General features: G+C 56.4%; 1 protein-coding gene across 1 annotated transcript in view; it reads right to left on the bottom strand.

The window, feature by feature from the left end:
- Positions 1 to 27,974, bottom strand: part of NLRC5 (NLR family CARD domain containing 5) — an 81,268-nt gene that overhangs the window by 3,250 nt on the left and 50,044 nt on the right. Inside the window, exons 24-47 of the mRNA XM_062176900.1 lie at positions 27,034 to 27,117; positions 25,207 to 25,290; positions 23,101 to 23,190; positions 22,848 to 22,910; positions 19,832 to 19,915; positions 16,421 to 16,504; positions 15,650 to 15,739; positions 15,240 to 15,305; positions 13,178 to 13,261; positions 13,008 to 13,091; positions 9,490 to 9,576; positions 8,774 to 8,854; positions 8,069 to 8,152; positions 7,751 to 7,849; positions 6,128 to 6,211; positions 5,518 to 5,601; positions 4,352 to 4,435; positions 3,329 to 3,412; positions 2,640 to 2,723; positions 2,310 to 2,393; positions 2,122 to 2,199; positions 1,516 to 1,599; positions 1,366 to 1,437; positions 1,049 to 1,132 (exon numbers count right to left, since the gene is read on the bottom strand). Coding sequence (XP_062032884.1) covers positions 1,049 to 1,132; positions 1,366 to 1,437; positions 1,516 to 1,599; positions 2,122 to 2,199; positions 2,310 to 2,393; positions 2,640 to 2,723; positions 3,329 to 3,412; positions 4,352 to 4,435; positions 5,518 to 5,601; positions 6,128 to 6,211; positions 7,751 to 7,849; positions 8,069 to 8,152; positions 8,774 to 8,854; positions 9,490 to 9,576; positions 13,008 to 13,091; positions 13,178 to 13,261; positions 15,240 to 15,305; positions 15,650 to 15,739; positions 16,421 to 16,504; positions 19,832 to 19,915; positions 22,848 to 22,910; positions 23,101 to 23,190; positions 25,207 to 25,290; positions 27,034 to 27,117 — 1,986 coding nt within the window. The remainder of the gene's footprint in view (positions 1 to 1,048; positions 1,133 to 1,365; positions 1,438 to 1,515; positions 1,600 to 2,121; positions 2,200 to 2,309; positions 2,394 to 2,639; positions 2,724 to 3,328; positions 3,413 to 4,351; positions 4,436 to 5,517; positions 5,602 to 6,127; positions 6,212 to 7,750; positions 7,850 to 8,068; positions 8,153 to 8,773; positions 8,855 to 9,489; positions 9,577 to 13,007; positions 13,092 to 13,177; positions 13,262 to 15,239; positions 15,306 to 15,649; positions 15,740 to 16,420; positions 16,505 to 19,831; positions 19,916 to 22,847; positions 22,911 to 23,100; positions 23,191 to 25,206; positions 25,291 to 27,033; positions 27,118 to 27,974) is intronic.

Raw genomic sequence — 27,974 nt, 5'->3', positions numbered from 1 at the left:
GCATTTGCGAGTGAACCAGCGGGCAGAAGCTCTCTTCCTCTCAAAGTAATTTTTAAAAGTATTAAAATTAATCTTTTTTTCAAGCTTTATTTCTATTTGGAAGGCAGAGTGACAGAGACAGAGAGGTCTTCCCTCCACTGGTTCACTCCCCCAAATGCCCGCAATAGCCAAAGCCAGGAGCCTGGAACTCCATCAGGGTGACAAGAAACCAGGTACCTGAGCAATCGCCTGCTGCCTCCTAGGGCAAACCTTTGCAGGAAGCAAGACTGGAAGCGGAGTGGAGACTTGAACCCAGGCACACTGAGCTTAACCACTGTGCCACCAACATCACCCTGGGAAATTTATCTGAAAGGCATCGTCTCTACCACCAGGGTTAAGGCCCCACTGTGGAGGCAGACACCAGGGTCATTATGCAAACCACGGCAGTAACTTCCCGCTGGGCCCTGCGCGGCGGAGTCCACCCAGGTCAGGTGTTAACATGAGCTGGCGCTGACCTGAGACTCCCATCAGTGCTAATGAGAAGGGTGGAGACCTTCAGGATGCAAACTTAAAACCCTCTTGTAATCACCCTCCTTCCCCACGGAGCTGCAGCTCCCAGGCTGCTCCTGGTCATCCACTTTGCCCACGGGGCAGTGCTGCGACCCCCCGCCACGTCTGAGACTCTGATGGCCAAGAAGGAGCCAGGCACAGACCGCAGCAGGTGCAGGTGGGGAAAGGGCCTGCTGGCTTCAGCCCCTCCTTGCCCTCAACAATGCTCATAAGTGGAGGTGCCATAAGCCAGGACTCCCTGGCCGCCCTGAAAAGGAAGGTCAGGGGCAGAGAACTTGTGGGGGTCATCTGGTCCACCTGTGCTCCCACCACTCTGCAGATGGGGAAAGACGCAAGAGAGGCAGAGTGAGTGGCTTCACTCCATGTCACCCATGGCTTGTGGGAAGAACTGGGCAGGGATGACAGCCAGAGAGATGGAGACCAACTCCGGGCACGGGGAGCTGAGCTTAGCCTCCCAGACACCTGTGTCCCCCTGCTCAGGGCCCCTCCAAGCACTCACAAGATTTCTTCCAGGGCCGGGCAGAGCGGGAAGCTGGCAGCGAGCTGCTTGGCAGCCTGGTTGTCAATCTCACAGGAGACCAGGCTGGGGATGGAAAGGGGACAGGACGGAGGGCTCCTGGGATGGGCAGCTCCCTCTACACCACAAGGACAGTGGGAGGGAGGGAAGAAGCAGGGCAGCCAGGGCCTGGGGCAGGCTGGGAGTTTCAGGGAAGGACCCCTTGTCTTGTTCCCGCCATCCCCCCACTCCCAACTGCCAGGCTTGGCCAGAGAAGGCACGGCCCTGCCCAGCACAGGGTCCCCAGGGAGGCTACTTACTCCATCTGTCTGAGCTGCGGGAGTCCCGTACACAAACGTGGGAGCCCTTGGGCTAGGCTGTTCTCTGCCAGGCTGCAGGGCAGGGGTGAGCACTTGTGACTGGGCCCGCAGAGCCTCCCCGATCTGTGCCCCTGTCCAGCCCCTGCCTACCTGATCTCTTCCACGTGAGGGCATCCATCCAGGGCCCGGACCAGGCTCAGCACCCCCTCTGGGCCCAGACGGCTGGACCGCAGGCTGGGGAAGGAAAGGAAGGGGGAGGTGGGGGGGGCGTTTCCAGAGCTCCCACCCTCAGCCTGGTGTCGGGCTGCCGCACCCAACTTTAAGGGGCGCCCCAGGCCCCTTCCCCATCCCCATAGGATGTGGGTGGGTGTTAAGGGTCTGTGGGATCCGAGATCTCTCAAGTTCAAGGCCTGGCTCCTTCATGTATTAGTGAGGCGGGTTCTGTACATTCCTCTTGGCCTTAGCTCCCTTGCCTAGGAAACGGAGCACCGGGAGACCCGAGTCCCATGGGGTGGCCACTGCCTGAGCTGGGCACGCTGAGCTGGGGTCGGAGGGTTCCTTTGCAGATTAGGGAACTGAGCTCTGATGGTGCAAGGGCTTGGTTAAGAGCTCCCCCCAGGGTGGGGGGGGGGTCTCCTGATTTCCCAGCTGTCATAGGCAGAGGAGGGGCAGGCAGGAGAGGGTGCAGCCAGCCCCAGGGGGAGCCTCGGCCCCTCCCCCCAGCCCTGCATGCACTTTGGGCAGGGGGCCACTCACTGCAGGACCCTCAGATGTGGAGGCAACCCCCGAGCCAGCTGTAGGGCTGTGGGATCTCCCAGCGCGTTGCTGCCCAGCCTGAAAGATGCAAGAAAGGAATGTTGACCCCTGGGCTGGAGGGGGGGCACCCTGCCCCACCCTGAGCCATCCTGGGGTCCCACGGGACATCCCAGCAGGCGGACACTCACATCAGCTCCTCCAGGTGCCTGCAAAGAGCCAGGGAGGCAGCCAACTGCACTCCCCCAGCCGGGCCGATGCCATTGGCTGAGAGGCTGCGGGAGGGAGGGACCAGCCATCAGATCCCACGACTGCCTCCTGCTGCACTCCCCACATATGTTGAGACCCCAATATTCCCACTTCCCAGCCTGAGGGGGCAGAGCGGTCCAGAGAAGACAGGGGCTGGGGAGGGACGCTGAGGGCGGGGTGGGAGGGATTTCCCAGTGCTGGCCTGAGCCAGGGCGGGGTCGGCCAGGACCACCATGTGGCACGACAGCCCCCCCATGGGTCTGGCCACTCACTCGATCCTCCTGAGCTCCGGCAGCCCCGACAGGATGGCAGCCAAGTGTCGGGCCCCAGTGTCTCCAATCTGGTTGTGATCCAAGCTTGGGAAGAGGACAGCAGAGGACAGGAACCATCAGCCTGCCGCCCACCTTGTCCCCCCACCTCCCCTGCCATCCAGGAGTGGGAGAAGGATGTCCACAGAAGCCCCCAACACTTGGCTTCCGCTTGGGGTGCTCTCCCTGGTGTCCGACCCGAAGGTCTCTTGCTGAAGCTGGGACACCCTGACTCCCAGGGTCCTAGGCCTGGGTTGGCTGTACAGGACAGCAGATGAAACTAAGAAAGGACCGGGGTTGGGGGCAGTGCTGTGGCTCACAGGATTAAGCCACCGCTTGCATCCCCAGCATCGCATGTTGGAGTGCTGGTTCGAGTCCCGGCTGCTCCACTTCCAATTCAGCCCCTTGCTAATGCTCCTGGGAAAGCAGCAGGACCTGGCCCGAGTGCTTGGGCCCCTACACTCACATGGGAGACCTGGATGGAGTACCTGGCTCCTGGCTTGGGCCTGGTCCAGACCTGGCCACTGTAGCCATTTTGGGGGAGCGACTGGTGGGTGGATGATCTCTTTCTCTTTTTGCTTCCCCCTCTCTGTCACTTTGCCTTGCATATAAATAAAAACAAACTTTATGAGAAGAAGGGACAGGTGACTCACATGAGCTCTTCCAACCTGGTGGCAGCTCTGAGGGCCTCAGAAAGGTGGCAGCAACCCACATCATCGATGTGGTTCCCACTCAGTCTGCAGAAGGAAGGAACAGCCCCAGAGGCCTCAGTCAGCAGCTTCGAGGCCTTTGCAAACCCCACAGTTTGCAAAGCCTTTATGCACCCAGACACCCCATGCCAGTCACAGATCCCCCAGAGGGCAGAGCTGCCTGGGGATGACTCTCCCAATGCCCAGGTAAGAAAACCGAGGCTGATGATGGAGCCGGGACTGGCAAAGACTCACTGAGACTTCCAGGCAAGCTACAAATGAGCCCAGAGCGCCTGGCCTGAGAGCCGCCTTGAGGCTTTTGGCATTGCCAGGTTTGGCCGCAGGCTTTGGGTCAAGGATCTCCGGTCAGCCAGGCTGAGGGTCAGCCTCAGCAGGTCTGGCTGGGAGTGTTTCCTGGGGCACGTCGTGATCCCATCTATGCCCACTGGGGGTCGCCCCTCAACCCAGTCCATTGCCTGGGCTGCACCGTGAAACTGCCCTGCCTCCGTGAGCAGGAAGAACCCAGCACAGCCGAACAACCAAGGCTGACGGTCTTAGCCTCTGCAAGCATTTGTCTGAGCGCTGGTTGTTTCCTTTTGCTTTAAGGGTTACATAGTTATCAAGGGCCTCTCAGTAATTTAATCCAGGGGTGGGGGCATGAGCCGGACAGCAGATGCCCTCCCAAGCTCTCCAGCCCCACTCCCCACTCACGAAGCCGGGGTGGGAACCGGCATCCAAACCAAGCAGACTTTGTGACGCTGCTTGCATTTGTCTGTCTGTCACAGTGTTTCATATTTCGAAAAACCACTTTATAATATAAGCGAGTATGATACTTATCAAAATGACCCAGGGGCTGGGGTTTGGCCTGGTGGTGAAGAAACTTGTTAGGACACCATATTGGGGTCCCTCCAGGAGGGGCCCCCGTGCTCTCCTGGGTGGGGAGTGGGCCCTCCCACTCATTCCCATCACGGTCACTCGGTTACTCACTGGAAGCTCTGCAGGAGGGCCACGTGGCTGAGGCCTCGAGTGAGCATGGCCACAGTGGAGCCGCCCAGGGGCAGGTGAGTGAGGCTGCGGGGAAGGAGGCCGGATGAACTTGGTGTGGCTGCGGTGGGGGCCCACGTGCAGACTCGGGCCCTGTCCAGTGCAGGTGCTGCAGGTCTCTGTGCTTGGCGTGCCAGGAACCTCACAGCCTGAGTCAGCCACGCCTCCCACAGAGTACAAGAAAATGTGCCCTGGCGCTGTGGCATAGCAGGTTAAGCCTCTGCCTCCGGCACTGGCATTCCATATGGGTGCTGGTTCAAGTCCTGGCTGCTCCACTTCGAATCGAGCTCCCTGCTAATGTGCCCGGGAAAGCAGTGGAAGATGGCTCAACTGCTTGGGCCCCAGCACTCGCGTGGGAGACCTGGAAGAGGCTCCTGGCTTTGGATTGACCCAGCTCTGGCCATTGTAGCCATTTGCAGAGTGAACCAGTGGATGGAAGACTTCTCTCTCTCTCTCACCTTTTCTCTCTGTATCTCTGCCTTTCAAATAAATAAATTAGTCTTTAAAAACAAAATGTGTCCAACAAACGGCCCTGGGACATCCCAGGACCGTGCCCACGCGGGCGGCAGGGTCATGCCGGCAGCTGAGCTGCGTTCTGAGTCATGCTGGGTCCAGGCTAAGGACAGGCAAGAGCAGCGGTCACAGGCGCTGCCCTGGGCGTGGGGCCAGGATTCTCTCCATTTCACAGAGAGAGTTCGAGAACTCACTCAAGGCTGCATCAGGAACATGACCCAAGGCTGTGGGGCTCCCATTCCCCGGCCCCACCTTGGGCCACCCATGGGATCCAGGGCCTTAAGTCCCCCTGCTGCCCTGGAGAGGGGTGTGAAAGCCACAGCCACACCTGCTAAGGGTGGGCTCCACGCCAGCCTCCGCCCTGAGCACCTCGCATATGTTCTCGCAGTTAAACCAGCCCAGGTCCTGCTTCCTATGACCAAGTGTCTGGGTGGCACTCAGCGGCCAGGTAAGGAAGCAGCAGACCCTGGGAGGGCATTCAGCGCACCTGGGTCCTCCCAAGACTCAACAGCTCATGTCATGACGTTTGCAGAGTCACTAGGCATGTGCCCCCTCCCATCCCCCACTCATCCTCCCATTAGAGGGGGTGCACCTACCTGAGCCGCTGCAGCCTGTGCTTTCCCTCCAGGGCCGCCAACAGTGCCAGGGTGCCCGTCTCACTGAACTGATTGTTAGACAAGCTGGGGGTGGGCGGAGCACGAGGCACGAGTTAGACAAGCTGTCTCAGCCACGCCCCCGCCTCCTCCGTGCCCCCCTGCAGGCTGCCTGCCAGACTATGGGTCTGTCCCAGACACCCTCGCTGGCCAGCCTCCACGGGACAGTCCTGGCCCCAAGAGCCAACCTCCGGGGGCCCCGCTGGAGGGCTCATGGCTGCCATCGCTGCTGGCTGCTGGCTGCAAGGAGAAGCCCAGAGCCGAGGGACACCCCTGGGTGCCCTCCCGCTCCTGTGTCCGGCCACCCCAGCCAGCCTGGGCCGAGCAAGGAGCCTGAAGCCCTTTCCCAGAGGTAGCAAAACCAGCCCAGAGAGGCACAGTCATTTGTCCCGAGTCACCCTGAAAGCCAGCGGGAAAGACAAGACCAGCTACACCGAGCTCTGTCTCACCCAGCTGCACCGCGAAATGCTGGGGAGAGAAGCAGCAGGTGCAGATCCCCCGGGGCCTCCTCCCTGCCATGCTGCCACCCAGCCACCCCCTCCCTGCCACTCACTCCAGCTCCTCCAGGTGGTGGCAGTGGCCCAGACCGGATGTCAGGTGGCTGAGGTTCTTGGTGCTCACACAGCTGCTGGTCAGCCTGGGGGTGGGGATCAAAGGGCAACAGGTCAGGCAGGGGCTTGGGGCTGGGAGCTATGAATGCTCGGGGCAATGGGCAAGGCTGTGGGGGTGGGGATGTGCTTCCTGGGGGCAGTGGGAGGGGCCTGCTTCCCTTCCAGGATCTAAACCAAGACACAGCCTGGAGGCAAGGGCAAGGCTGACCCCTAAACCACCGTCATCGTGTCAAGCCAGGTGCTCCACTGTGGGACCCGGGCATCAGGCACGGCTAGGCTAAATGGCCCAGGAACTGTTACAGATCGAAGGAGACTGCAGAGACGACGCTAAATGCGGCACACGCTCCTGGCTCAGGAGCAGGACTGGCCAAAAAGCAGCCAACAGGGGCCAGCCGGCTAAGCCGCCTCTTACGCTGCCCACGTGCCATATCGGAGCGCCGGTTTGAGTCCCGGCTGCTCTGCTTCCAACCCAGCTTCCTGCTAATGTGCCTGGGAAGGCAGCAGAGGCTGGTTCAAGTCCTTGGGTCCCTGCCACCCATGTGGGAGGCCCGGAGAGAGTTCCCAGCTCCTGGCTTTGGCCTGGCCCAGGCCCTGCTGTAGCGGGCATTTGAGGAGTGGACCAGCAGACAGAACATCTCTGTCTCCGTCTCTCTACCTTCTAACAAATAAATAAAACTTTTCTTAAAAAAGCAATAAGCGTTATTGAGATAATGGCTACAATCAGAGTCTGAACTGTAGTTTAGATAATAGTAGCATATCAATGTGAAATTTCCTTAATTTTATGATTTTACTGCACATGGAAGACAAAACAAAGGGGCCTGATTATGTAACTTTCTTTCAAATGAATGAGAGAGAGAGAGAGAGGAAGAGAGAGAGGGAGGGAGAGAGAGAGAGAGGGAGAGAGAGAGAAGGGGGAAGGGGGGCGAGCATGTGGGAAATCTATATACAAAGGGTGACTGGGTGGTGACTGGGAGGTGGAAACTCTGTATTAGCTTGAAAAAATTGTTTGTAAAGAGCAGAGACAGGGGGCTGGTGCTGTGGCACAGTGGGTTAAAGCCCTGGCCTGAAGCGCTAGCATCCCATATGGATGCTGGTTCTAGTCCTTGCTACTCCTCTTCTGATCCAGCTCTCTGCTATGGCCTGGGATAGCAGCAGAAGGTAGCCCAAGTCCTTGGGTCCCTGCACCCACATGGGAGACCCGGAAGGAGCTCCTGGCTTCAGACCAGTGCAGCTCCGGCCATTACAGCCATCTAGGGAGTGAACCAGATGACGGAAGACCTCTCTCTCTGTCTCTACCTCTTTCTGTAACTCTTTCAAATAAATAAAATAAATCTTAAAAAAAAAAAAAAAGAACAGAGACAAAGGCAGAGCACTGAACAGGGGGTCACTCACCCAGCACCTGGCTGCACGGCACTCAGGCCGTGATTACGACCATGTACCCCAACACCGACACCTGTTAGAGCCCCTGTGCTGCCTGCCTATGGGGCGCAGGGACACCACCAGTCCCTTGAGCCCGGGGCAGGGCAGAGCTGCCAGGGGGGACCTGAGTCAACTCTCCTGCGTACCGGAAGCTCTTCAGCTCAGAGAGGGCTGGCAGGAGGTCGCGCAGGAGCAGGGAGCTGGCGTCGCCGTCCTCGTCATCGCTGAGGTTAACCTGGGACAAGCTGGAAACCAGGGGCACGCAGATTTCAGGCTCATCTCACACAGAGGGGGAGGTCGACGGTGGGGAGAGGGCCGCCCCAGAGCCCCGCCGCCACCGTCCCTGGCCCTGCGGGAGTCTCCTGCACAGGGAGGTGAGGGCGCCACGGTTACACGTGGCCTGCAGGGGGCGCAGGGATCAACCGCAGTACTCCGCGCCGCGGACCGCGCTGGCGGGGGCTGACCTGAGCCGCTGCAGCCCGGCGCAGGTCTCCGTCAGCTGCTGCACCAAAAGGCTGTGGTGTGTCCCCAGGTCGCAGTGAGCCAGCCTGGAGGCAGACGGGGAGTGGCAGCTTCTGAACCCCAGCCCTTACAATGCAGGGGTAGCCAAATGACCATCAGATGAAGACCCACTGTGTGCTAGGCAGCTGGGAGAAGAGCCGGAGAAGGAGGGCTCCAGGTGGGGTGGCTGGTGTGACCCTGCAGGTTGTTCACTGCACAAGGACACGCGGCCCAGGAGCGGAGTTGGGGCCGAGAGGCAGCCGCGCTGTGTTCCCCAGAGCGTACACACACAAGGCTGTGTCCGCTCCAAAGGGGTGGCATGTGAGCTAATCTCGGGAATGGGGGCCTCCCTGAGGTGGTGGTGTTTAAGCTGAGACCCAGAGGATGAGGAGTCAGCCTAGGCAGAGGAAACAGCCCGTGCAAAGGTCCTGAGGTCAGACAGCAAGGTGGCTTTGAGGAACTGGAAACGGATGGGGATGACTGGGGTGGGAACTGGGGTTTGGGGTAGGGATGGAAAGCGTGGGGAGATGACCTCACAGGCCACATAAAGGCTTTGGACACCAAAGGACCTTGAGCAGGAACACGAGAAATATTAGTCCCAAGCAGCCGAACCCCACTCCTCCCCATCACCGGCCACTCCCTCGGGGACCCCAGGTGCCAGCTCCCACCTTGGGGCCACAGCATCTGGATGCTTTTCCCGACGAGGAAATTCCAGCTGGACACAGAGCTGCTGCTGGGTCCCGGAGATGCTGGGGAGGGAAGGCGGAGCCGGGTGAGGCGGGGTCGGGCCCTTGTCGGGAGGTTGTGTGTACACTCAGCTCATGGCCTTGACCTGAAGGTTGCGTGTACAGGATGGCTGTGGGAAGAGGGCTGAGGGGCACGCGGGCGAAGGACCCCTGGGTCACTCTGGGAGGAAGGCAGGGAGAAGCAGGGGCCAGGGCAGCTGCTGTCACGCCCTCCAGCTCACCCAACCCTCCAGCCCCACCAGGGCCCCATTAGGAGCAGGAGGCTGAGGCCAGAGAGGCACCAAGTGGACTCAGAGCAGAGCGTGGCCGAGCTAGGGTCTGAACACGGGGCGGTGACGCCAGAGTCTCTGCTCGCAGCCCCTCTGTGTGATCTCTGGTCTCAGACCGGAGCTGCGGTGTAGACGCCTGCCACGCGTGCCAGGAGCCAACAGCCCTTTGTCTGGCCCCGAGCCTCCCTTCCTGTGTTCGATACTGCAGCTTGACCACTGCACAGGTCCCAGCAAACAGCACGCTCCAGGAGCTCCCGCCTTCCCAGGGACGCCGAGAACTGGCCAGTGACACAGACGAGGGCAAGGCGAGGGAGGGTCCCACCAGTCACGAGGAGGAGACTCCCAAGGGTGCTGCCTCCTCGGGCTCACCTGACTGCAGTGACATTGCCTGAGGCCTGGGCACAGACTTCCAGCAGGGCGAGCACCCCGGCTCTGCCCAGCCATGGCTCCTCCACCCTGTCGCAGAAGGGGACACAGAGGAAACTGCAGGGTGAGCGGCAGCACACAAGGCGGGGGGCAGGGAGGGGGGAGTGCCAAGAGGAACCCAGAGGCCTCTGGATGTTTGCTTATTTCAAAGCTACAGGACAACCCAGCTGGGCATGCGCATGTAAAGGAAATGTACACCCCCTTCATCCCAGCAAGGATTCCTGCAGCGGCCCCAACGGCACGCACGCATTGTGAGAGATCCCAGTCAGGAAGAAACCACATCGTGCTCTGTTGCACAGATAAGGACACGGAACTACACGAGGGCGCTCCAAACAGTTCATGGGAAATGGAATTCAGAGGGGAGTTTATTTGGGTGCAAAGATTTGAACTTCACACCGTTTTTTAATAATACACATCTTCCATGAACTTTTGGAAAACATTGTGTATACAAGCACAGTCCCAATTTTGCATTCCAAGTAAAGGAACAAAAACACGTCAGAGTAGGCTGGCGCTGTGGCGTAGTGGGTTGGGCTGCTGCCCGTGGCACCGGCATCTCATTTGGGTGCCGGTTTATGTCCCGGCTGCTCCACTTCTGATCCGGCTCTCTGCTAATACACCTGGGAATGCAACGGAGGATGACCCAAGGTCTCGGGCCCCTGGACCCACGTGGGAGACCTGAAGAGGTTCCTGGCTTCAGATTGGCCCAGTTCTGGTCATGGCCATTTGGGGAGTGAACCAGTGGATGAAAGACCTCTCCCACCCTGTAACTCTGCCTTTCAAATAAAATAGAATAAATCTTTTAAAAAAGATTTATTTTATTTGAAAGAGAGTTACAGAGAGAGGTAGAGACAAAGAGCTCTTTCATCCACTGGTTCACCCCCAAATGGCTGCAGGGGCCGGAGCTGCACCAATCCGAAGCCAGGAGCTTCTTATAGGTCTCCCACACAGGTACAGGGGCCCAAGGACTTGGGCCATCTTCCACTGCTTTCCCAGGCACATTAGCAGGTTGCTGGGTCGGAAGTAGAGCAGCTGGGACTCTAACTGGCGCTGATGGGGATGCTGGTGATGCAGGCCGGGGCTTTAACCTGTTGCGCCACAGCGCTGGCCCCTAGAATAAATCTTAAACAAAACTTGGAAAGAGAAAGAGATAAGGAAGATCTACTAAATGTTGATGATGGTTTTTTAGATGAATCTCATTAGTACTTTTTATTTCTTTAGCTTTCTGTGTTTTCTAAACTTTCTGTGGTGTGTTTGCATTAATTTAGAATCAGAGGAAAAAGTTATTTTAAAATATTCCTGCTTTAAAGTTATGTGGGTTTCTTTCTGATGCACTATTTTCTTTTTTATGCTCTTTCGGATTTTTGGCAAGTTTCTAGAAGAAGTATATATTATTTTGAGAGGAAGAGAGGTTTTACTTTATGAAGTTATTTTGGGTGATCCAGCAGTTCTGGACATACCCCCCTCCCCAAAACTGACAGCAGGGACTTGAAGATGTATTTGTACCCGCAGGGTCACAGCAGCAGGCGTCACAACAGGCCAGCGACAGGAGCAGCCAGACTGTGGTACAGCCGTTCCGCGGAGTACTACTTAGCTCTCAAAAGGCTGTGCGTGGAGGAACCTCGAAGATAGGCTGCTAAGTGGGATAGGCGGTCACAAAAGGACAGATACGGTACCCAGAAAAGTCATATTTGTGAGACAGAAGTAGGATGGTGGCTGCCAGGCACTGGGGGAGGGGGCGGGGGAGCCGTGGAACAAGTTTGAGTTTTGCGAGGCTGCTTGTATGAAAGGAACACACTGCACACCTTTCATGTCCAGGTGGTTAAGGCAGTGAATTGCATCATGCATGTTTTACAGCAAGTTTTAGAAATGCTATCTCAGGAGGAACCGGTGCCTTGTCACGGGCTCCGAGTTGAGGCACCAATTCCTGTCCTTGAAATGAGTCTCTGGGGAGTAAATATGTGAACTGGATCTCCCCCAGTCTTCCTGGAGGATTTCCAGCCTACAGGGAAGCCAGGGTGACGGGGCCGAGCTGCACGGCCTTGGCAGGTGGGCAGTGGACAGCACCGCGGTAGGCCCGGTGGGCGTCCTGGTCGTGGAGGAGGAGATGCAGAGGGTGGGGACTGAATGCCCTGCAGTGGCCGTGGCACCCCGCACCAAGGTGCACCTTGCCCGGACATGAATCCAGGGACCCAGCGTCCCCTTTAGGAGGCCACGGGGAAACTTCACATTAGACCAGGGAATGCAGGATGCTCTGGAGCTGTTGTTGAGTCTCTGAGGTGCCCTAACCAGATGTGATTATGTAGCAAACATCCTTATGTCTTCGAGTTGTAGGGAAACAGCTAGGCGTGAGGCTCTGTGAGGACTTGAAACATGTGAGCCAAAGCCAGAGGTGAGGCAAACACAAACAACAGTGCGACCAGGCCACAGGAACACAAGGTTTTAAAAAGTCTCCTTTTCGAGAGAATGATCCAACATGGGAAGCAGTCCACACAGCAGACTCATAGAATGACAAACGCCCTGAACAGCACTCTGACCTCAGAATCAGCCCTTAAAGCATTCAGATCTGGCTGAAAAGCCCATGAGAGCATTTCAGGCATGGGAAGCCAAGACACTGTGGCAAAAAGTGATTTACAGGAAGGATCTCTGTGAGATCCCAGTGGAAAGAAGGGGCCATCAAAGGAGGAGGTACCTTTCTCTGAAGGGAGGAGAGAACTTCCACTTTGCTTATATCTGTCTGAATATCGACAGAGTTTGTGGACTCCAAAGGCTTCCATAGCCTTGGCAGCTCATGACAAGAGCCTCGGGTGATCACCGACATCATAAATAAGAGTGGCAATTGTTAAATCAACAACAGGAGTCACTAGGTACTTGCTCCCCGTATAGGACCTCTGTCCTTAATGAGGTGTACTACAAGAATTAATGGTAAAACTTGCCTTCAAACTGAACTTTATACTTTGTGTGTCTGTGTGGGTGCAAGCTGTTGAAATCTTTACTTAGTATATACTAAGTTGATCTTCTGTATATAATTAAAAAGGAATCTTAATGAAGAATGGGGTGGGAGAGGGAGTAGGAGGTGGGACAGGAGTTGGGGTGGGAGGACGGGTATGGAGAGGAGAATTGCTATATTCTTAAAGCCGTACCTGTGAAATTTATATTTATTAAATAAAAGCTTTCTAAAAAAAGTCTCCTTTTCTTTCGGAAGATGTGACCCGATGGTGGTGGACATGCAAACCCGAGGTCTGTTTTATGTTGCTCTTCCCCCCAGGTGGGCATCCTTAGGAATCTTCTTTTGTTTCTTAAACCCCAAAGCACTGGGCCTACCCTGGGGACGCCGATTTCCCTGTGTGTGTGTGGGCTGTCTCTGGAACAGACAGGGTCCCCTGTGGGTCCCGTGGCAAGGTTCTGGGTGCAGGAACTCCAGGCCCCGCCCCTGCACCCCCTAAGGGCAAGGAAGGAGATACCTGAGGCTGAGTACCCCCGCTGGCTGCCTCAGCAGGTGCAGGACGACGCTCAGCTGCTTCAGGCCCAGGCAGCACCGGCTCAGCCTGGAGACAACAGGCGGTCACTGGGGTGGCTCTGGCTGGGGGCCCGGACCCTCAGCTGTCCCCAGGGGCTGGGCCCTGTCACTCACGTGAGCTCCACCAGCTGGAGGACCTGGCTCAGGCCAGAGGCCAGTCGGGGCAGCTGCTCTGGCGGGAAGCTGCACTCGCTCAGCCTGAGGGCAGAAGCAAGGGGCAGAGCCTGGTGAGGCCCGGGGGCCGCTGCTCTTGCCCCCTCCCAGGCTCTCCCAGGGCCTGCTGGGTAGCCCCAATAGAACAGCCAAGGCCCACACCAGGGCTCGAGAAAGACCCAAGATGTGGCCGCTGCTCTGGGAGCTTCCTGAACCCTTGTGCAGCTCCCACCCCCGAGCCTCAGAAAAGTGTTGGGTCTAAGTGACTCCCGGACCCTGAGCCTGCCCCAGGCACCACCCCTGCCTCCCCTGCAGTGTCTCCTGTGACTCGGATCAGGCCACTGACAGCTGGGTGATGAGCGCGAAGGCCAGCAGCCGGTAAGATACGGGCGGTCTCACTCTGCCGGTCAGGGTGCCCTTGAGGAGGGCTGGCTCTGCCCTCCAGGCACCTGGCCCCAGGTGGCCACAGACGGCAGAAGAAATCGGCCAGCACAATGCCACGGCTTCACATTGGTGGGGCCAGGGCTGCTCAGAAGCTTCTGGGAGGGGCTGGCATCTGAGTGTGGCCTTACAATGGGGAGCATTTGTATATTAACAAAGGTGGGGAGAAGATGCCGGGCTGAGTGCCCGGGGTGGGCAGAGGAAGGGGTGTCTCATCAGGAGAGGAGTGCCCCAGAGGGCTGCAGTGTGAGTGCGGTAAGTGGTGGCTGTGTTGTGTAGACAGGTGTTGTGGTACAGATATGTGTGGTGTTGGGGTGGGGAGAACACAATGAGAGGTGACAGCCAGGTCAGGCTGTAAGGCAGAAGAGCAGGCTAAGGAATTTAGACTGATTTCTGGGGACAGGGGGGAGCCTGTGGAGGGGTTAGAGCAGTAGGGTAGCATGGTCAGAGGTATGGGATTTGAAGGCCCTCCTGGGTACTCTCAGGTGAATGGATTGGGGGAGGCCTGGCCAGAGGCAGGGGACCAGTTCCCAGCTGAAGTAAGACAGGTGGAGGAAGTGGTTCAAGGCAGTGGCGGTAACAGAGCCCAGCACTGCCAGGGGATGATGGTGATGGTGATGGCAATGATGATGGTGACGGCAATGATGATGGTGATGATGATGATGGTGGTGGTTTTGGTGATGGTGGTGGTGATGATGGTAGTGTTAGTGATGGTGGTGGTGGTGATGGTGGTGTTGGCAATGATGGTGATGGTGACGATGGTGATGGTGGTGTTGATGATGGTAGTGTTTGTGATTGTGATGGTGGTGGTGGTGTTGGTAGTGATGGTGTTGGTGCTGGTGATTATAATGGTGGTGGTGATTGTAATGGTGTTGGTGTTGTTGGTGATGGTGGTGGTGATGATGGTAGTGTTTGTGGTTGTGATTTTGATGGTGTTGGTGTTGGTAGTGATGTTGCTGTTGGTGGTGGTGGTGGTGATTGTGATGATGGTAGTGTTGGTGATTGTGATGGTGGTGGTGGTGATGGTGATGTTGGTGATGATGGTAGTGTTTGTGATTGTGATGGTGGTGGTGGTATTGGTAGTGATGTTGTTGTTGTTGTTGTTGGTGGTGGTGGTGGTAGCTGACACAGCACACTAATCAGCCGAACCCTTCCCAAGCACTTTGCCCATGTTAACTCCTTCGCTCCTCACAGCAGCCCTAAGGCATAGGTTGTGCTGTTATCCCTATTTCACAGATGAGGAGCTGAAACACTGAGAAGTTCCATAACTTGTCCAGGGTCACACAGCTGGAACACGGGAGAGCCAAGATTCATTCTCGGGGGGCTTCAGAATCTTGACCATGACGCTCAGAGGCATTAAGACTTACAGCTGGGTCATGAGTAAGAGGCACAAGTACAGTGAGAATGCCCAGCCTGGGGTGTGGGGGCATCGGAGGCAGACCCGGGGCACCAGGGGCCAGGCAGGGAGTGCGAGGGCGCTGTCTGGAGGAGGAGATGTGGAGGCAGCTGTGGGACAGCCTCAGCCTCCACGTCCCCTCCCTTCCTGTGCCCTGCCCCCAGCAGCCCCCCAGGGATCGCCTACCTAAGCATCTTGCCAGCTTCCTCCTGCTTGGAGAAATGAATCCAGAAGCTCTGCTCGGAGCCCAGGCTGCAGCGAGAGAGAGCAGGGTAGGGATGAATGCTGGTGAGCCAGCCTCCTCGACTCCGAGGGGACAGAGAGGGAAGAGAGGCAGGGGAGGGTGGGAGCCGCAGCAGGAAAGGCCTCTGCCGACCATCTGGGGGGTTCTTGAGGATGGTGATCCTGGCCTCCCCTGCACCCAGGGCCTCCCTGGTCCCTGTGGCACTTGGGCATCGGGGGTGGGAATTATGATCCCATGGTGAGGAAGCCCTGGGACAGAGACCGGCAAGGTTGTCCCGAGTCATGCAGACAGAAGGCCACAGGGTAGAATTTTGCTTTGCCACCATCAGCCAGCGGCGCTAACATCTGCTTACTTCACTGAGGCCTCGCGGACACGTGGGCAGGAGGGCAGCATCTCCAGCAGGCTCAGGACGCTCTCCTGGGAGATGCTGTTGTGACTCAGGCTAGGAGGAGGAGGAGGAGGCTGAGGATGGGGTGGGGACGCCACAGAGCCCTGCCCACCCCCCTCACCTCCCCTTTAGCTGTCATGTCCAGGCTGAGCCTCCCCTGTCCAGATGGAGACGCTGAGCCCCAGAGGGAGGCTCAGAAGGGACCCTGTCCCCACACAGGCAGCATAGGCACCAGACCTCTGGAGCTACACCTGCTGCTGCCTGGTCTAGGGTAGGGACTCCCAGACTGCCGAGCCCAGTTGCCTAGCAACATGCTGTATACTGGCTGGGGCTGTCAGGTCACTGGGGCGCTCAGGCCAGGGTGTGGATGGCTTCCCTCCCCTTGCTGTGGGGACATCTCCAAATGTGTGCTCTATAGCTTGGGTGGGAGGCGTGGCAGGGGCAGGATGGCCCAGGAGCTAGGTGCTACAGCCCACACCAGCTACAAGGGACAGGCTGCCCTGGGGCCAACTTGGCTGCAGGGGTACAGGAGGGAGCAGGGCCACCTTGCCACGGACTGCAGTCTTTCTTGGGTGTCCCCTGGGGACTCTGCCCATGTGAGCATGAGGGAAAGAGGACGGGACTCAAGGCTGGGGGGTTAAGGTCAGAATGGCTCCTTTCCCTTCCTGGTCCTTGTCCTCTGGGGTCCCCCAGGGATGCTCTCAAAAGCAGCTGTCCCGAGTGCTTCCCACGTACTCCAGCGATCCAGAGATAGGCATGCATGGCAGACATCCCAGAAGGCGTCTGAGGCCGTCATCACCCAGCAGGTTTGCAGAGAGGCTGCGAGAGGGAAGGAGGGGTTGTGGGTGGTCAGAAGTACCTCTTCCAGCTCTGCTGGCCCTTGGGGACTGCAGCCACTGTGCCTACTGTCATTACCACTTTTTTTTTTTTTCGACAGGCAGAGTGGACAGTGAGAGAGAGAGAGACAGAGAGAAAGGTCTTCCTTTGCCGTTGGTTCACCCTCCAATGGCCGCCGCGGCCGGCGTATCATGCTGATACGAAGCCAGGAGCCAGGTGCTTATCCTGGTCTCCCATGTGGGTGCAAGGCCCAAGCACTTGGGTCATCCTCCACTGCACTCCCGGGCCACAGCAGAGAGCTGGATTGGAAGAGGGGCAACGGGACAGAATCCGGCACCCCGACCGGGACTAGAACCCGGTGTGCCGGCGCCGCAGGTGGAGGATTAACCAATTGAGCCGCGGTGCCGGCCTGTCATTGCCACTTGACATTACCATGCTACCGCCAGCACAACTCAGCACCTCCGTGCCCACCTCCACCATCGCCAGCATTTCCATGACCACCAGAATTACCACCAACTCCCATATGCCCACTGGCAGCCATCACGAGCATGGCATCACGGCGAGCCTGCCCTGGGCTCCCCTTCAGGATCTGCCCAGGGGCTTGTGCAGCTCCGAGCAGACTGCGGGAGCTGGAGAAAAGTCGGCAGTGAGCCTCCACCCTGCTCATGCCAGCACTAGCTGGGAGACTCGGTTTCTGAGTGAGAGTCAATTTGAGAAAAAGGACAATGTTCTGAGGCGGCCTTCACTGGGCGGATTTCTTCTGCTAACTTGGGAATGTGGTGGCAGATGCTACACCTGAAGCCCCTTTTATTTCTCTTCGTTGTAGCATTCTGGGGTTCTGCTATACTGGTAGAGATAGTGGAGCCCGAGTGCCCTGGTGAGCTAATTTTCTGCCTTCATCTTTGATGCTTCCTTGGCGTGTCTTTTCTTGAGAACCATCACTTAAAAATTGGCTTGTGTCATGATGTAAGAAAATGTTTCCCCTACAATGCAAAACTAAAGCTGAAAGACATATCGCTCATTCATCTTTGAAATTCATCATTTTCATCAGCCACATGGCTCTTTTTTGGCTACATCATAATGTGAATTTAAATTGTGAGGTTTTTTTTTTTTTTGGTAGACAGTTTTCTTTATTTCTCACGGGTACTAGACTCCCAGCTAAGATGGCCAGCTAAGATTCCGTGTTGCCCTAGCTGTGTGGCCTTGGCAAGTTCTTAAAGGCTTTGTGCCTCAGTCCCTTATCTGTAAAATGGGTACAACCCTAGTACCTAGGGTTGGTCGAAAGATAAAAGAACATGTATAAAAAGAATAGTGGGGAAAGCACTCCATGGATGACAGCTACTCATTTTTACACTTTGTGTTTCTGTGTGGGTACAAACTGATGAGATCTTTACTAATTATATACTGAATCGATCTTCTGTATATAGAGATAATTGGAAATGGAAAAAAAAAAAAAACCCCTGGTGTTAAATTGGAAACGGCATAGAAAATTAATTTTTAAAAAAATATTATGTAGGATCTCTGTCTTTAATGTGCTGTACACTGTTATTTAATGCTATAACTAGTACTCCAACAGTATTTTTTTCACTTTGTGTTGCTATGTTGGAGCAAACTCTTGAAATCTTTACCTAATATATACTAAACTGATCTTCTATATATAAAGAGAATTGAAAATGAATCTTGATGTGAATGGAAGGGGAGAGGGAGCGGGAAAGGGGAGGGTTGTGGGTGGGAGGGAAGTTATGGGAGGGGGGAAGCCATTGTAACCCATAAGCTGTACTTTGGAAATTTATATTCTATTCATTAAATAAAAGTTTAATAAATGAAAAAAAAAGAAAGATAAAAGAGCATGTATAAAAAGAATAGTGGGGAAAGCACTCCATGGATGACAGCTATTAGTGTTTTTCCACCCATGAGGGGGCTACCCTCTCAACAACACAAGAGCCTGCGCGTCCCCACTTGGCCGGCTCTGAGTCCCTCCTCAGGTAAAGGCATCTGGTGCTGTGACCACCTGCCAGGCACCCCACCCTCCCTACATTTTCATCCCTGTCTGCCAGCAGAGCTTGAGCATCCCCGATCGTCACGAGGCCGAGGGCCTCCGGGAAACTGGCTCCATGCCAGTGGGAGTGGGGCTGGCTACGGGGACGCCCTAGGTGAGAGCCCTCAGGCTGGTGGTAGGCACAGAGGTTAAGACGCCTCTTGGGATGTCTGCAGCTCCTCTCAGAGTGCCTGGTTCCAGTCCTGAGTCCTCTGCTCCCGATTCCAGCTCCCTGCTCACGTGCGTCCTGCGAGGCAGCTGAAGACGGCCCATACGCTTGTGTCCCTGCCACAGCCACGGGAGACCTGGATGGTGTTCCAAGCTCCTGGCTTTGGCCTGGCCCAGTCCTGGCTGCTGTGGGCATCTGGGGAGTGAACTAGAGGAAGGAGTTCTATCTCTGTCTCTCTATCTGTTTTTCTGCCTTTCAAAAAAGTAAATGAGGAACCAGCACTGTGGCTAAGTGGCTAAGCCTCCATCTGCGGCAGCATCCCAAATGGGCACCTGTTCGAGTCCTGGTTGCTCCTCTTCCGATCCAGCTCTCTGCTGATGGCCTGGGAAGGCAGTGAAAGATGGCCCTAGTCCTTGGGCCCCTGCACCCACGTGGGAGACCCAGACGAAGCTCCTGGCTTCTGGCTTCGGATCGGCACAGCTCTGGCAGTTGTGGCCATTTGGGGAGTGAACCAGTGGATGGAAGACCTCTCTCTCTCTGTCTCTCCCTGTCAGTAACTCTACCTCTCAAATAAATATCTTTTTAAAAAGTAAACGTTATTTTCTTTTTAAGATCTAGTTTATTTATTTGAAAGGCAGAGCATGCACACAAGCATGGGAAAGAATTTTCTATCCCCAGCTCACTCCCCAAATGGCCACAACAGCCAAGGCTGGACCAGGCTGAAGCCCGGAGCGAGGGACGCTATACAGATCTCCCACATGGGTGCAGGGGCCCAAGCACTTGGGCCATCTTCTGCTGCTCCCGCAGGTGCATTAGCAGGGAGCTGCATCAGAAGTGGAGCAGCTGGGACTAGAATTAGTGCCCATATAGAATGTTGGCATTGCAGGCGGGGGTTTAACCTGCTGTACCACAAACTACTGGCCCCTTTAAATAAGCTCTAAAAAAATTAGTTGAAAAGATAAGAAGTACAATGTGACCGGGGTCCCAGGCACCCTGTGACAGCCGGTCCTGGGAGCTGCAGAAAAACACCACCAGCGCACCTGCACAGTGGACACCCACACTCGGCCCTCCCAGCGCCTCCCTGCTCTCCTCCCCCACTTACTCCAGCTGGCACAGGTCTTCACGCTTGCCCAGCACCCAGCACAGCGGCTCCACGTGCTCCTGGCTGAGGCCGCAGCCGGTGAACCTGCAGGGCAGGGATCAGTGGGGGCACAGGCAGGGGGAAGGGGTTACGCCACTTGAACCACCTCTACCTGGCCAGGCCAGGGCGCTGCCTCTGAACTTCTAGGTGAGACCACACCCAAGCCTGCATCCTCTGTGAACAGCCAGCACCCACGGCTCCCACCCCCACAGCAGACCCCACTGGGGTTCACAGCCTCCCTCTGTGGCCCCAACCCCAGCCACATCAGCATCCCTTGGGAACTTGAGATGCTAATTCTGTGACATCAGCCAAATCCACTGAATCGGGGCAAGGTCCTCCAGACGATTCTGGTTCAAGTTCAAGTTGAACTACAGCTTATTTTCAGGTTTAGAACCTCCCTTCCCTGTCATCCTTCCCCTAACAGACATAGCAGGTGGGGTAGGGGAGAATAAGGGTGATGAGAGCTACTAATACTGGTTTTGTTTTTAAAAATAGATTTATTTGTGTATTTGAAAGGTAGAAAGAGCAGGAGAGATCTTCCATCTGCTGATTCACGCCTAAAAATTGCTACAACAGCTCCATGCCGCTGGACCCCTTGGTGAGATTGTTAATTCCCCCTCCTGCTGAGGGCCAGGGGTCTCCACTGGCTGCCTGTGTGTCTTCCACACGTAACACTTGCTAAGCTCCCTTTTTAACAGAGAGCCTTCAGCAGGTGTCAAAGCAGGTGTTCCTGTGGCCAGGAACTCAATCCTGGTGCACCATGTGGGTAGCAGAGGCCAAGCACTTGCCATTATCTGCTGCCTTACCAGGTCCATTAGCAGGAAACTGGGCTAGAAGCAGAGCAGCTGGGACTCGAACTGGTGCTCTGATACGGGCTGCTGGTGTTGCAGGCGGCAGCTTAGCCCACTGTACCACAACACCAGCCTCTAATGCGGGATTTAAAGCAATAGTCTGCCTTTGAGAGGCTAACAAGAGATCACATAGTATGGTAAACGAAGGGGCTAAGGCTAATGAGCAATTTTTAAAAATCTTGAAATCAGCAAGTTCCTAAGCTCAATATATTACATTTTTATCCCCATTACTCCTAATTCACTTTTCCATATTCCTAAATTCCCTATTATAGTCTTATTTACTTCATATTTTCCTTAAACCACCTCACTCTTTTTACCAAATACATTTATTGTGAAAGGAAACTTGGTATTGATAACTTAGAAGGAAAATCATCACTGTACAGAGCACGGCACGAGAACCCAAGTGAACTATTCACAGTGAACTGAAGCCGCGGGGGGCAGTCCCGCCTCGGAGCCCTGGGATCCCACCCCCAGCTCCCTGCCAGTGCAGAGCCCAGGAAGCAGCAGGTGAGGCTCAGGTAACTGGGTCCCTGCCACCCAACCAGGAGACCTGACTTCACCTCCTGGGCTCTGGCTCCAGCCCAGCCCTGGCTGCTGTGGGCAACTGGGGAGTGAACCAGTGAATCGGAGCTCACGAGTGAGCTCTCGCGAGTGAGCTTGCTTGTTCACTTTCTCTCTCTCTCTCTCTCTCCTTCTCAAATACATAAAAATTTAAAACAATTTTTGAAAACTGGAGCCACATGTTTGAGGAGATAACTATTCTTACTCCGATGGGACGCCACACCACGTATCCGTACAGCAAAACATCACATGGGCGCCCATAAGTACAATTTTTATGTGTCTAAAGAAATTAATCTTTAAAAAATTGAGGCCATTGACACCTGCTGAAGGCTCTCTGTTAAAAATGGAGCTTAGCAAGTGTTACGTGTGGAAGACACACAGGCAGGCAGTGGAGACCCTGGGCCCTCAGCAGGAGGGGGAATTAGCAATCTCACCAAGGGGTCCAGCGGCATGGAGCTAGCCTCCTAAAAGTCACCCCTCCTGGCCTGTGTCCTGCATTTTGGAAAATGCGGACTTGGAAACTATCAAGTCAGGGTGCCGTTGGGCTAGGTCTTGGCTCAACCACGGCCCTCAGCCTCCTGTTGTCACAGGGCCGGCAAGCTGAGAATGGCATCTAGGTTTCCAAATGGTTGAGAAAGCAAGCCGAGAGTCATGTCCCATGACACAAGCGTTATAGGAAATTCGAGTTGCAGAGCCACGAATCCCGATTCACTCAGCAGCTGCCACAGACGCCGCCTGGCCTGCACAACCCCGGTTTTCACTACCGAGGCTTTTACAGAAAAAGCTCGCAGGGCTGCAGCCAAGCAGCGCAATCAGACTGACGGCCTGCGGTCAAGTCCCAGCTCCACCCCTTCCTGCTGCGTGACCACAGCTGGGAGGCTTATCCGAGCGGATTTGCATAAGGCCAGCAGAAGGGCAGCTCTCTGCAAATGTCAGCTATTCTATTTCTCATTTATTTCGTTTATTTCGCAGCTGGAAGGGGCTGGCCTGAGGTCTCATGGAGAGCCAGTGGCATTGAATGCTTACTAGAAACATCATCCCTGCATTCAGAGGTTGTCCTCTCGCCTCACTGTCCCACTCCCCAGTGCAATGTCTTCCTTCCTGTCATCCTGAGCCACCCACCGAGCACCGGTCCAGGCCTTGGCTGGGAAGGGCAGGTGCATCCGTGAGAACCCTTTGCTGTGCACCTGCTTTATTTCTCCTCACAAACACTCTGATATTGTAGCGCCCCCTGCAGCTGCAGAGGCTCAGAGTGGAGGGGTGGCTTGCCCAAGGTCACCTTGTCCATGTCCCAGGCGCCTGTGGACTGGGACTTAGAAGCCAGTGGGCGGTTTGTGAAGCCCTCTCCATAGCCCCGGGCCCTCTGAGTGCTGATCCAGGCTGATGCAGACTCTGTTTGTGCTTGCCCAAAGCACAGCCCTCTCTGGACTTGTGTTTCTTTGTGGTGGGCAAAACAGGTCCCTGTGCAGGGTCATTCCAGGGAAACACCCCGTGGCAGGAAGCCTGGCCTCTGCTCTGGCCCCCAATACCCACCTGCTGCCCGGGCACCATTCAGGGGGGCTTACCTGCAGCACACCCCTCCCTGCTCCTCGCTAGACTTGAAGAGCAGTGTCGCATGACGCAGGGACCTGGAAACACAGCAGCACCTGGTCAGCCACCCTTGGACACAGCCCCAGGACACTCCAGGGGGGGCAGGTCCCCAACCTCCAGAAGCCAGTCTCCGCCTTGCATCCTATCACTTTCATCCTGCCCGCTCTCACCCACTAACTAGGCCCAACCCTCCCAACGCCAGTCCTATTGGCCCATGGCGATGCCCACCTGAGCTCCACCTTCTGAACCCGTGGGCACTTGCTGAAGACATCAGCCAGCAGGAAGGGGCTTCGCGGGGTCAGGCCCGTCTCGCTCAGCCTGAGAAGGACGGGGGCAGAGCCAAGTGGGGTCAGCGGACAAGGAACCTGGAAGGGCCGGCAGCTCAGCCGGCAAAAAGGAGAAAAGCACGGAGCCCAGGGGGGACGCAGCAGGACTCGGGGGGACGGGCAGACTTGGGACTGCAGCCCAGTTCTGTTTACTGGCTGTGTGCCTTGCACAAGTCACGTAGCCTCTCTGAGCCCCGTTTCCTCATCTGATCACGTGAGACCCTCCTCTCGGGGTGCTGGAGGCTTTAATGAGCTCCAGCTGGGTGCTGTCTGCATGATGCCCGCGCGTGCCGTGTCACCCACAGCACGGATCCCACAGGTGAGTCCTCGCTGAGAAGGGGCGATGCGAGGCCCCTGGAGCAGAGTGTGGGAGCCTCAGCAGCACGGGGATGGGGGCGTGTCCCGAGCCTGAGCGGAGGGGAGCAGCAGCCACGCCTCCACTCGCCAGGCCTTGCAATGACCCCGAGAGGGAGACAGGGCCGTCCTGTCCTTGGGGGCTTCCTTAACCTCTGAGCTTCCCTTGCCCCACAAACCCTCCGCCGGCCGAGATCCTCTCTGTATCCTCACACCCCCAAACCAGTCAGCAGCCCCCACATCTCACCCTGGCTGCACACAGCTCCTCCAGGCCTCGCCACCCAGCAGACTGACCCTGGCAAAGCCTTTCAGGTTCTCCTGGACCAAAACCCAAGCTCCAGGCCAGGGCTCCCAGGCACTGTGGGCCGGTTCTGGCCCATCTCTCTCCACCTCCTCCCCTAGCACTGTCACCCCGTCAGCCACTGTGCTCCAGGCTGTTCCTGGAAGTCACAGGGCTCAATCAGGCCTCAGGGGGACACTCACACTCTCTGCTCCTTCTGCTGGGAACGTGGTTCCCTGCTCTCCCCAAGGCTGGCTCCCTCTCCTCCTCCAGGTAGCAGCCCTGATTACTCAGCCATCCTCTCAATCACCTCGCTAGCCCCTCCTTCCCCGTCACCTGGGAAGACACCTGACAGCATGCTGCATTCCTCTAACTTGATTGTACTTTGCTCACTGTGTAGCCCCCTCTACTACAAGAGGGGCTCCGAGATGTCAGTCCCTGGTTTCCCGTTTTTCTCTGCTGTGTCTGCAGCTCCCTGCAGGTGCACGGCCACTATGGGTTGAGGAACACAAAGTTTAGGCCCTGGCAAGGGTCAGGCTGGCCACCCGACCCCAAGGACAGATGAGGAGGTATGGGCTGTTGCTGTGGGACAGGCATAGAGAAACCCCTCTCTGGTCTGCCACTTTCTGTGGCCAGGAGCCCTTTCTGGGCACAGCGGGGCCACCGGGGGTGCCGTTGGGTGGCCCGTGTTGCTTTGCACCTGTTGTCAACTGTCTCCTCTCTCCCTCTCCACCAGATCCCAGTGAAGTGAGATGCTGGAGATGACAGGCGCCACCTGAGGCCCCCCGACAGGGGCTTGGCCTTAGCACCTGCGCTGCCATCATTAATGTGATGATTCAGTTTCCTGCTGTCTTTCCATCTCAGCTGCAGCTGCTTTCTCTCCTGCTTGAGGAATATTTAAAGAAAATCCCTTTCAAATCCTAACTGAGCTGAAATTAGAAAAGAGGGTTTTAAATACCTTGGGGCTCACTGTGAAATGAATGACATGATGACCTTTCAAAAAGTGTGTCACCCACCCACCCACACAAGGGTGGCCTGGCTGTGGGTGGGGAGATCACGAGAGCTCACTGGTCACAGGCCTCCCGTTCTCCAGGGGGCTTTTTCTGCACCTGTCTTGCTTGAGTTCCAATCCTGGGGAGGGGCTGGGAAATACCAAGCCCATTTGTCAGATGAGGAAACTGAGGCCCAGAGGGGACACATAAGTCCCTTGGAGGCTGAAAAAATATTTGAGCACAGCTAGAAGCAGATCTGAGTCCCCAGTTGTGACCAGGCAAGAAAGAATGGGAGGGGCCATGGGGGAAAGAGGTGGGCTTCGAGAAGCGGGCGCCTCTGGGTCCCAGGCACAGGGAACAGGGGACAGAAGCTGAGTCTTACTGTAGCAGCCGCAGCTGGGGGAGCCGGGGCAGGCAGCACAGCAGCGTCTCCAGGCCCTGCTCGCTCAGGGCCTCACAGGACAATCTGTGAAACAAAGCATTTGAATAAGGTGAAGGAACCTTCCAGAAAAGCCAGGAGTATCACCCCACAGCCTGGAGACAGGGCCCGGCCAGAGTGACCAGGAACATCCCCCCCCCCCCCCAGTGTTGGATCCTTGAGTTAGCCTTGGGGCTGCAGGAAGGGAAAGACCTGGGCTAAGCCAGATGAAGCCGTTGTCTTTATTGTGGGACTTCCCAGAGCCTTGGACTGGTCGCTGCTGTGTGGTGTGAATTTCCAAGGGGCTCACACAGACCATTTCCCAAACTCAATGGGCTAGCGGGATTCTCTGTGGACCCATGAGATGCATGGGCCAGGAACGCACTTGCTAAAGAAAGAATGCTGCCTTAGCCCAATATGTAGGGCTATAGGGGCCAATATATATATTAGCCCAATCAGCAGATGGAAGATCTCGGTCTCTCCCTTTCTGTCACTCTGCTTTTCAAATCAATCAATCAATCTTATTTTAAAAGATTCATTGATTTATTTGACAGAGTGACAGCAAGAAGAGGAGAGACAGAAAGAACTTCCATCTGCTGGTTCACTCCCCAAATGGCCACAACAGCTGGAGCTGGGCCAATCTGAAGCCAGGAGTTTCTTCTGGGTCTCCCCTATGGGTGGCAGGGGTCTTCTACTGCTTTCCCAGGTACATTAGCAGGGAGCTGGATTGGGAGTAGAGCCGGGACAAACTGGTGGCCATGTGGGATGCTGGCTTGGCAGGCGGCAGCTTTACCCACTACACCACAACACCAGCTCCAATAAAGCTTAACAAAATGAATGGGACCCACGTGTTCAGGGAAAGCCACGTTGTAGTGAGACTAGAGCTAGTGGCAGAGATCACACATGGGCTATCAAACAACGTCTAAGCACCCTCCCTCTTGGCCTGCGTTTGAACCTGGAAAAGGTGACAGGAAGGAAACGCACAGGGCTCAACAGGGAGGATCTTGTTGGAAGGGCTGGGATGGTGTGCCGGAAGGGAGCTGGAAACTGTAGCAAAACGGAAAACACGTAAGGTGTGATGACAGCGAAACTGTAGCCAGCAGCCCATGGGCAACTGCACACACAGGCTGAGCGGCCCGAGTCCGAGCTGAGAAGTGCTTCACGGGTGGGGCTTTGTGAGCATGAGTGGAAAACTCCACAGCTGTCTCAGGGGATGCCGCATGGTGAAAACCCAGGCGCACCAAAGCTGCATAAAGTTACCTTCAAGCCATGCACGGAAGGTCTAAGAGACGCACACACTCGGGCCCCACCCCCACTCAACTTCTTAGGCATATGCAGATAGTGTAAAATGTGAAAAAAAAAAAAAAAACAAACTTGAAATACTTCTGGTCCCATGCATTTTGGATGAGGGATACTCAAGCTGTAGGTACAAACCGAATATGCAAATGTCAAGTGGACAGGGGACAGCGCTGATGTGACGACAGGAAGAGGTTGTCTAGGGGACACTGGTTTTGCCATAAGGAGGCCCGAGGTGAAAACCCTCTGCCCAAAGTTAGGTGGCTCCCAGGGGCAGAGCAGAACTCCTGATTCCAAGGTAGCCCCTGGTCAAGGACTCAGATGGGGCCCCAAGGGTGCGGCCAGCAGAGCTCCTGGGGAGCTGAGTGGATGGAGAAGGTAAGAACTGAGCCGTCTCTCTGTACAGGAAACATGTGGGGCCCTGGGCTGGGGACATTCACCTGGCCTCTCCCAGCACCCCCTCCTGGGTCCCGGGGCCGTGCCCCCATCACTTACTGGACTTCCAGTGGCCCTGGGCACTCCTGCAGAGCCGTGATGAGGCAGGTGATGCTCGGGGGCTCCAGCTGACACTCGCTGAGGCTGCAAAGGGGCAGGACAGGGATCAGAGACGGCCCAGGGCTCCTGCCCGACCCAGCTGTCTCCTTCTCCCATGTAGACCACAGGCTCCTGCCTCTGCAGGCTGCTCTCCTCTCCCACCGCTGGGAGCCACAGCGGGGCTCCCGGGGGACCGCCGCCATGTCTCAGCTCTACCGCTGAGTAAACCCCTCTGCGGCTCCCCACTGCCCGCAGGCGGAAAGAGACAGGCCTTCCTCAGGGCCTCATGCACCTCCATGCTTCCTGTCTTCTGGCCACGCTGGATTGCATCCCCCTGCCCAGCTGCGGTGACTCTGTCCAGGCCCCAGCCTCTCTCTCAGGGGAGGGGAGCGTCCCAGGAGCCCCTCGCAGCAGAGCTGGGACAGCCTCCAATGAAAGCCTTCTCCCCACACCCCTATCTTTCTTTTTTAAAGATCTATTTTATTCATTTGAAAGGCAGAGTGATAGGGGGAGAGGGGAAGGGAGGGAGGGAGAGAGAGAGAAACTCTTTTTTCCACTGGTTTATTCCCTGGATGCGCACAAGAGCTAGGGCTGGGCCAGGCTGAAGCTAGGAGCCAGGAACTCCATCCGGATCTGCTACATGGGTGGGAGGGGCCAAGCACTTGGGCCATCATCTGCTGCCTTCCCAGGTGCATTAGCAGGGAGCTGAATGGGAAGGGAGGAGCCGGGACTCGAACCAGCACTCTGACATGGGAGCTGGCGTTGGAAGCTGTGGCTTAACCCACTCCTCCACAACGGTGACCCCCACCAGCTTTCTTGCGGATGGGTAAGACACTGGAGGAGGGGGCAGCTCTTTTCTTTCGGGACAATGGGTGCCCCTTAAAGCAGACGGCAACCCAGGA

The sequence above is a fragment of the Lepus europaeus genome, chromosome 19 (genome assembly GCF_033115175.1).
Source record: "Lepus europaeus isolate LE1 chromosome 19, mLepTim1.pri, whole genome shotgun sequence".
Classification (NCBI taxonomy): Eukaryota; Metazoa; Chordata; class Mammalia; order Lagomorpha; family Leporidae; genus Lepus; species Lepus europaeus.
The sequence above is the reverse complement of the archived record's forward strand: the minus strand, read 5'-3'. Positions and strand labels throughout refer to the sequence as shown.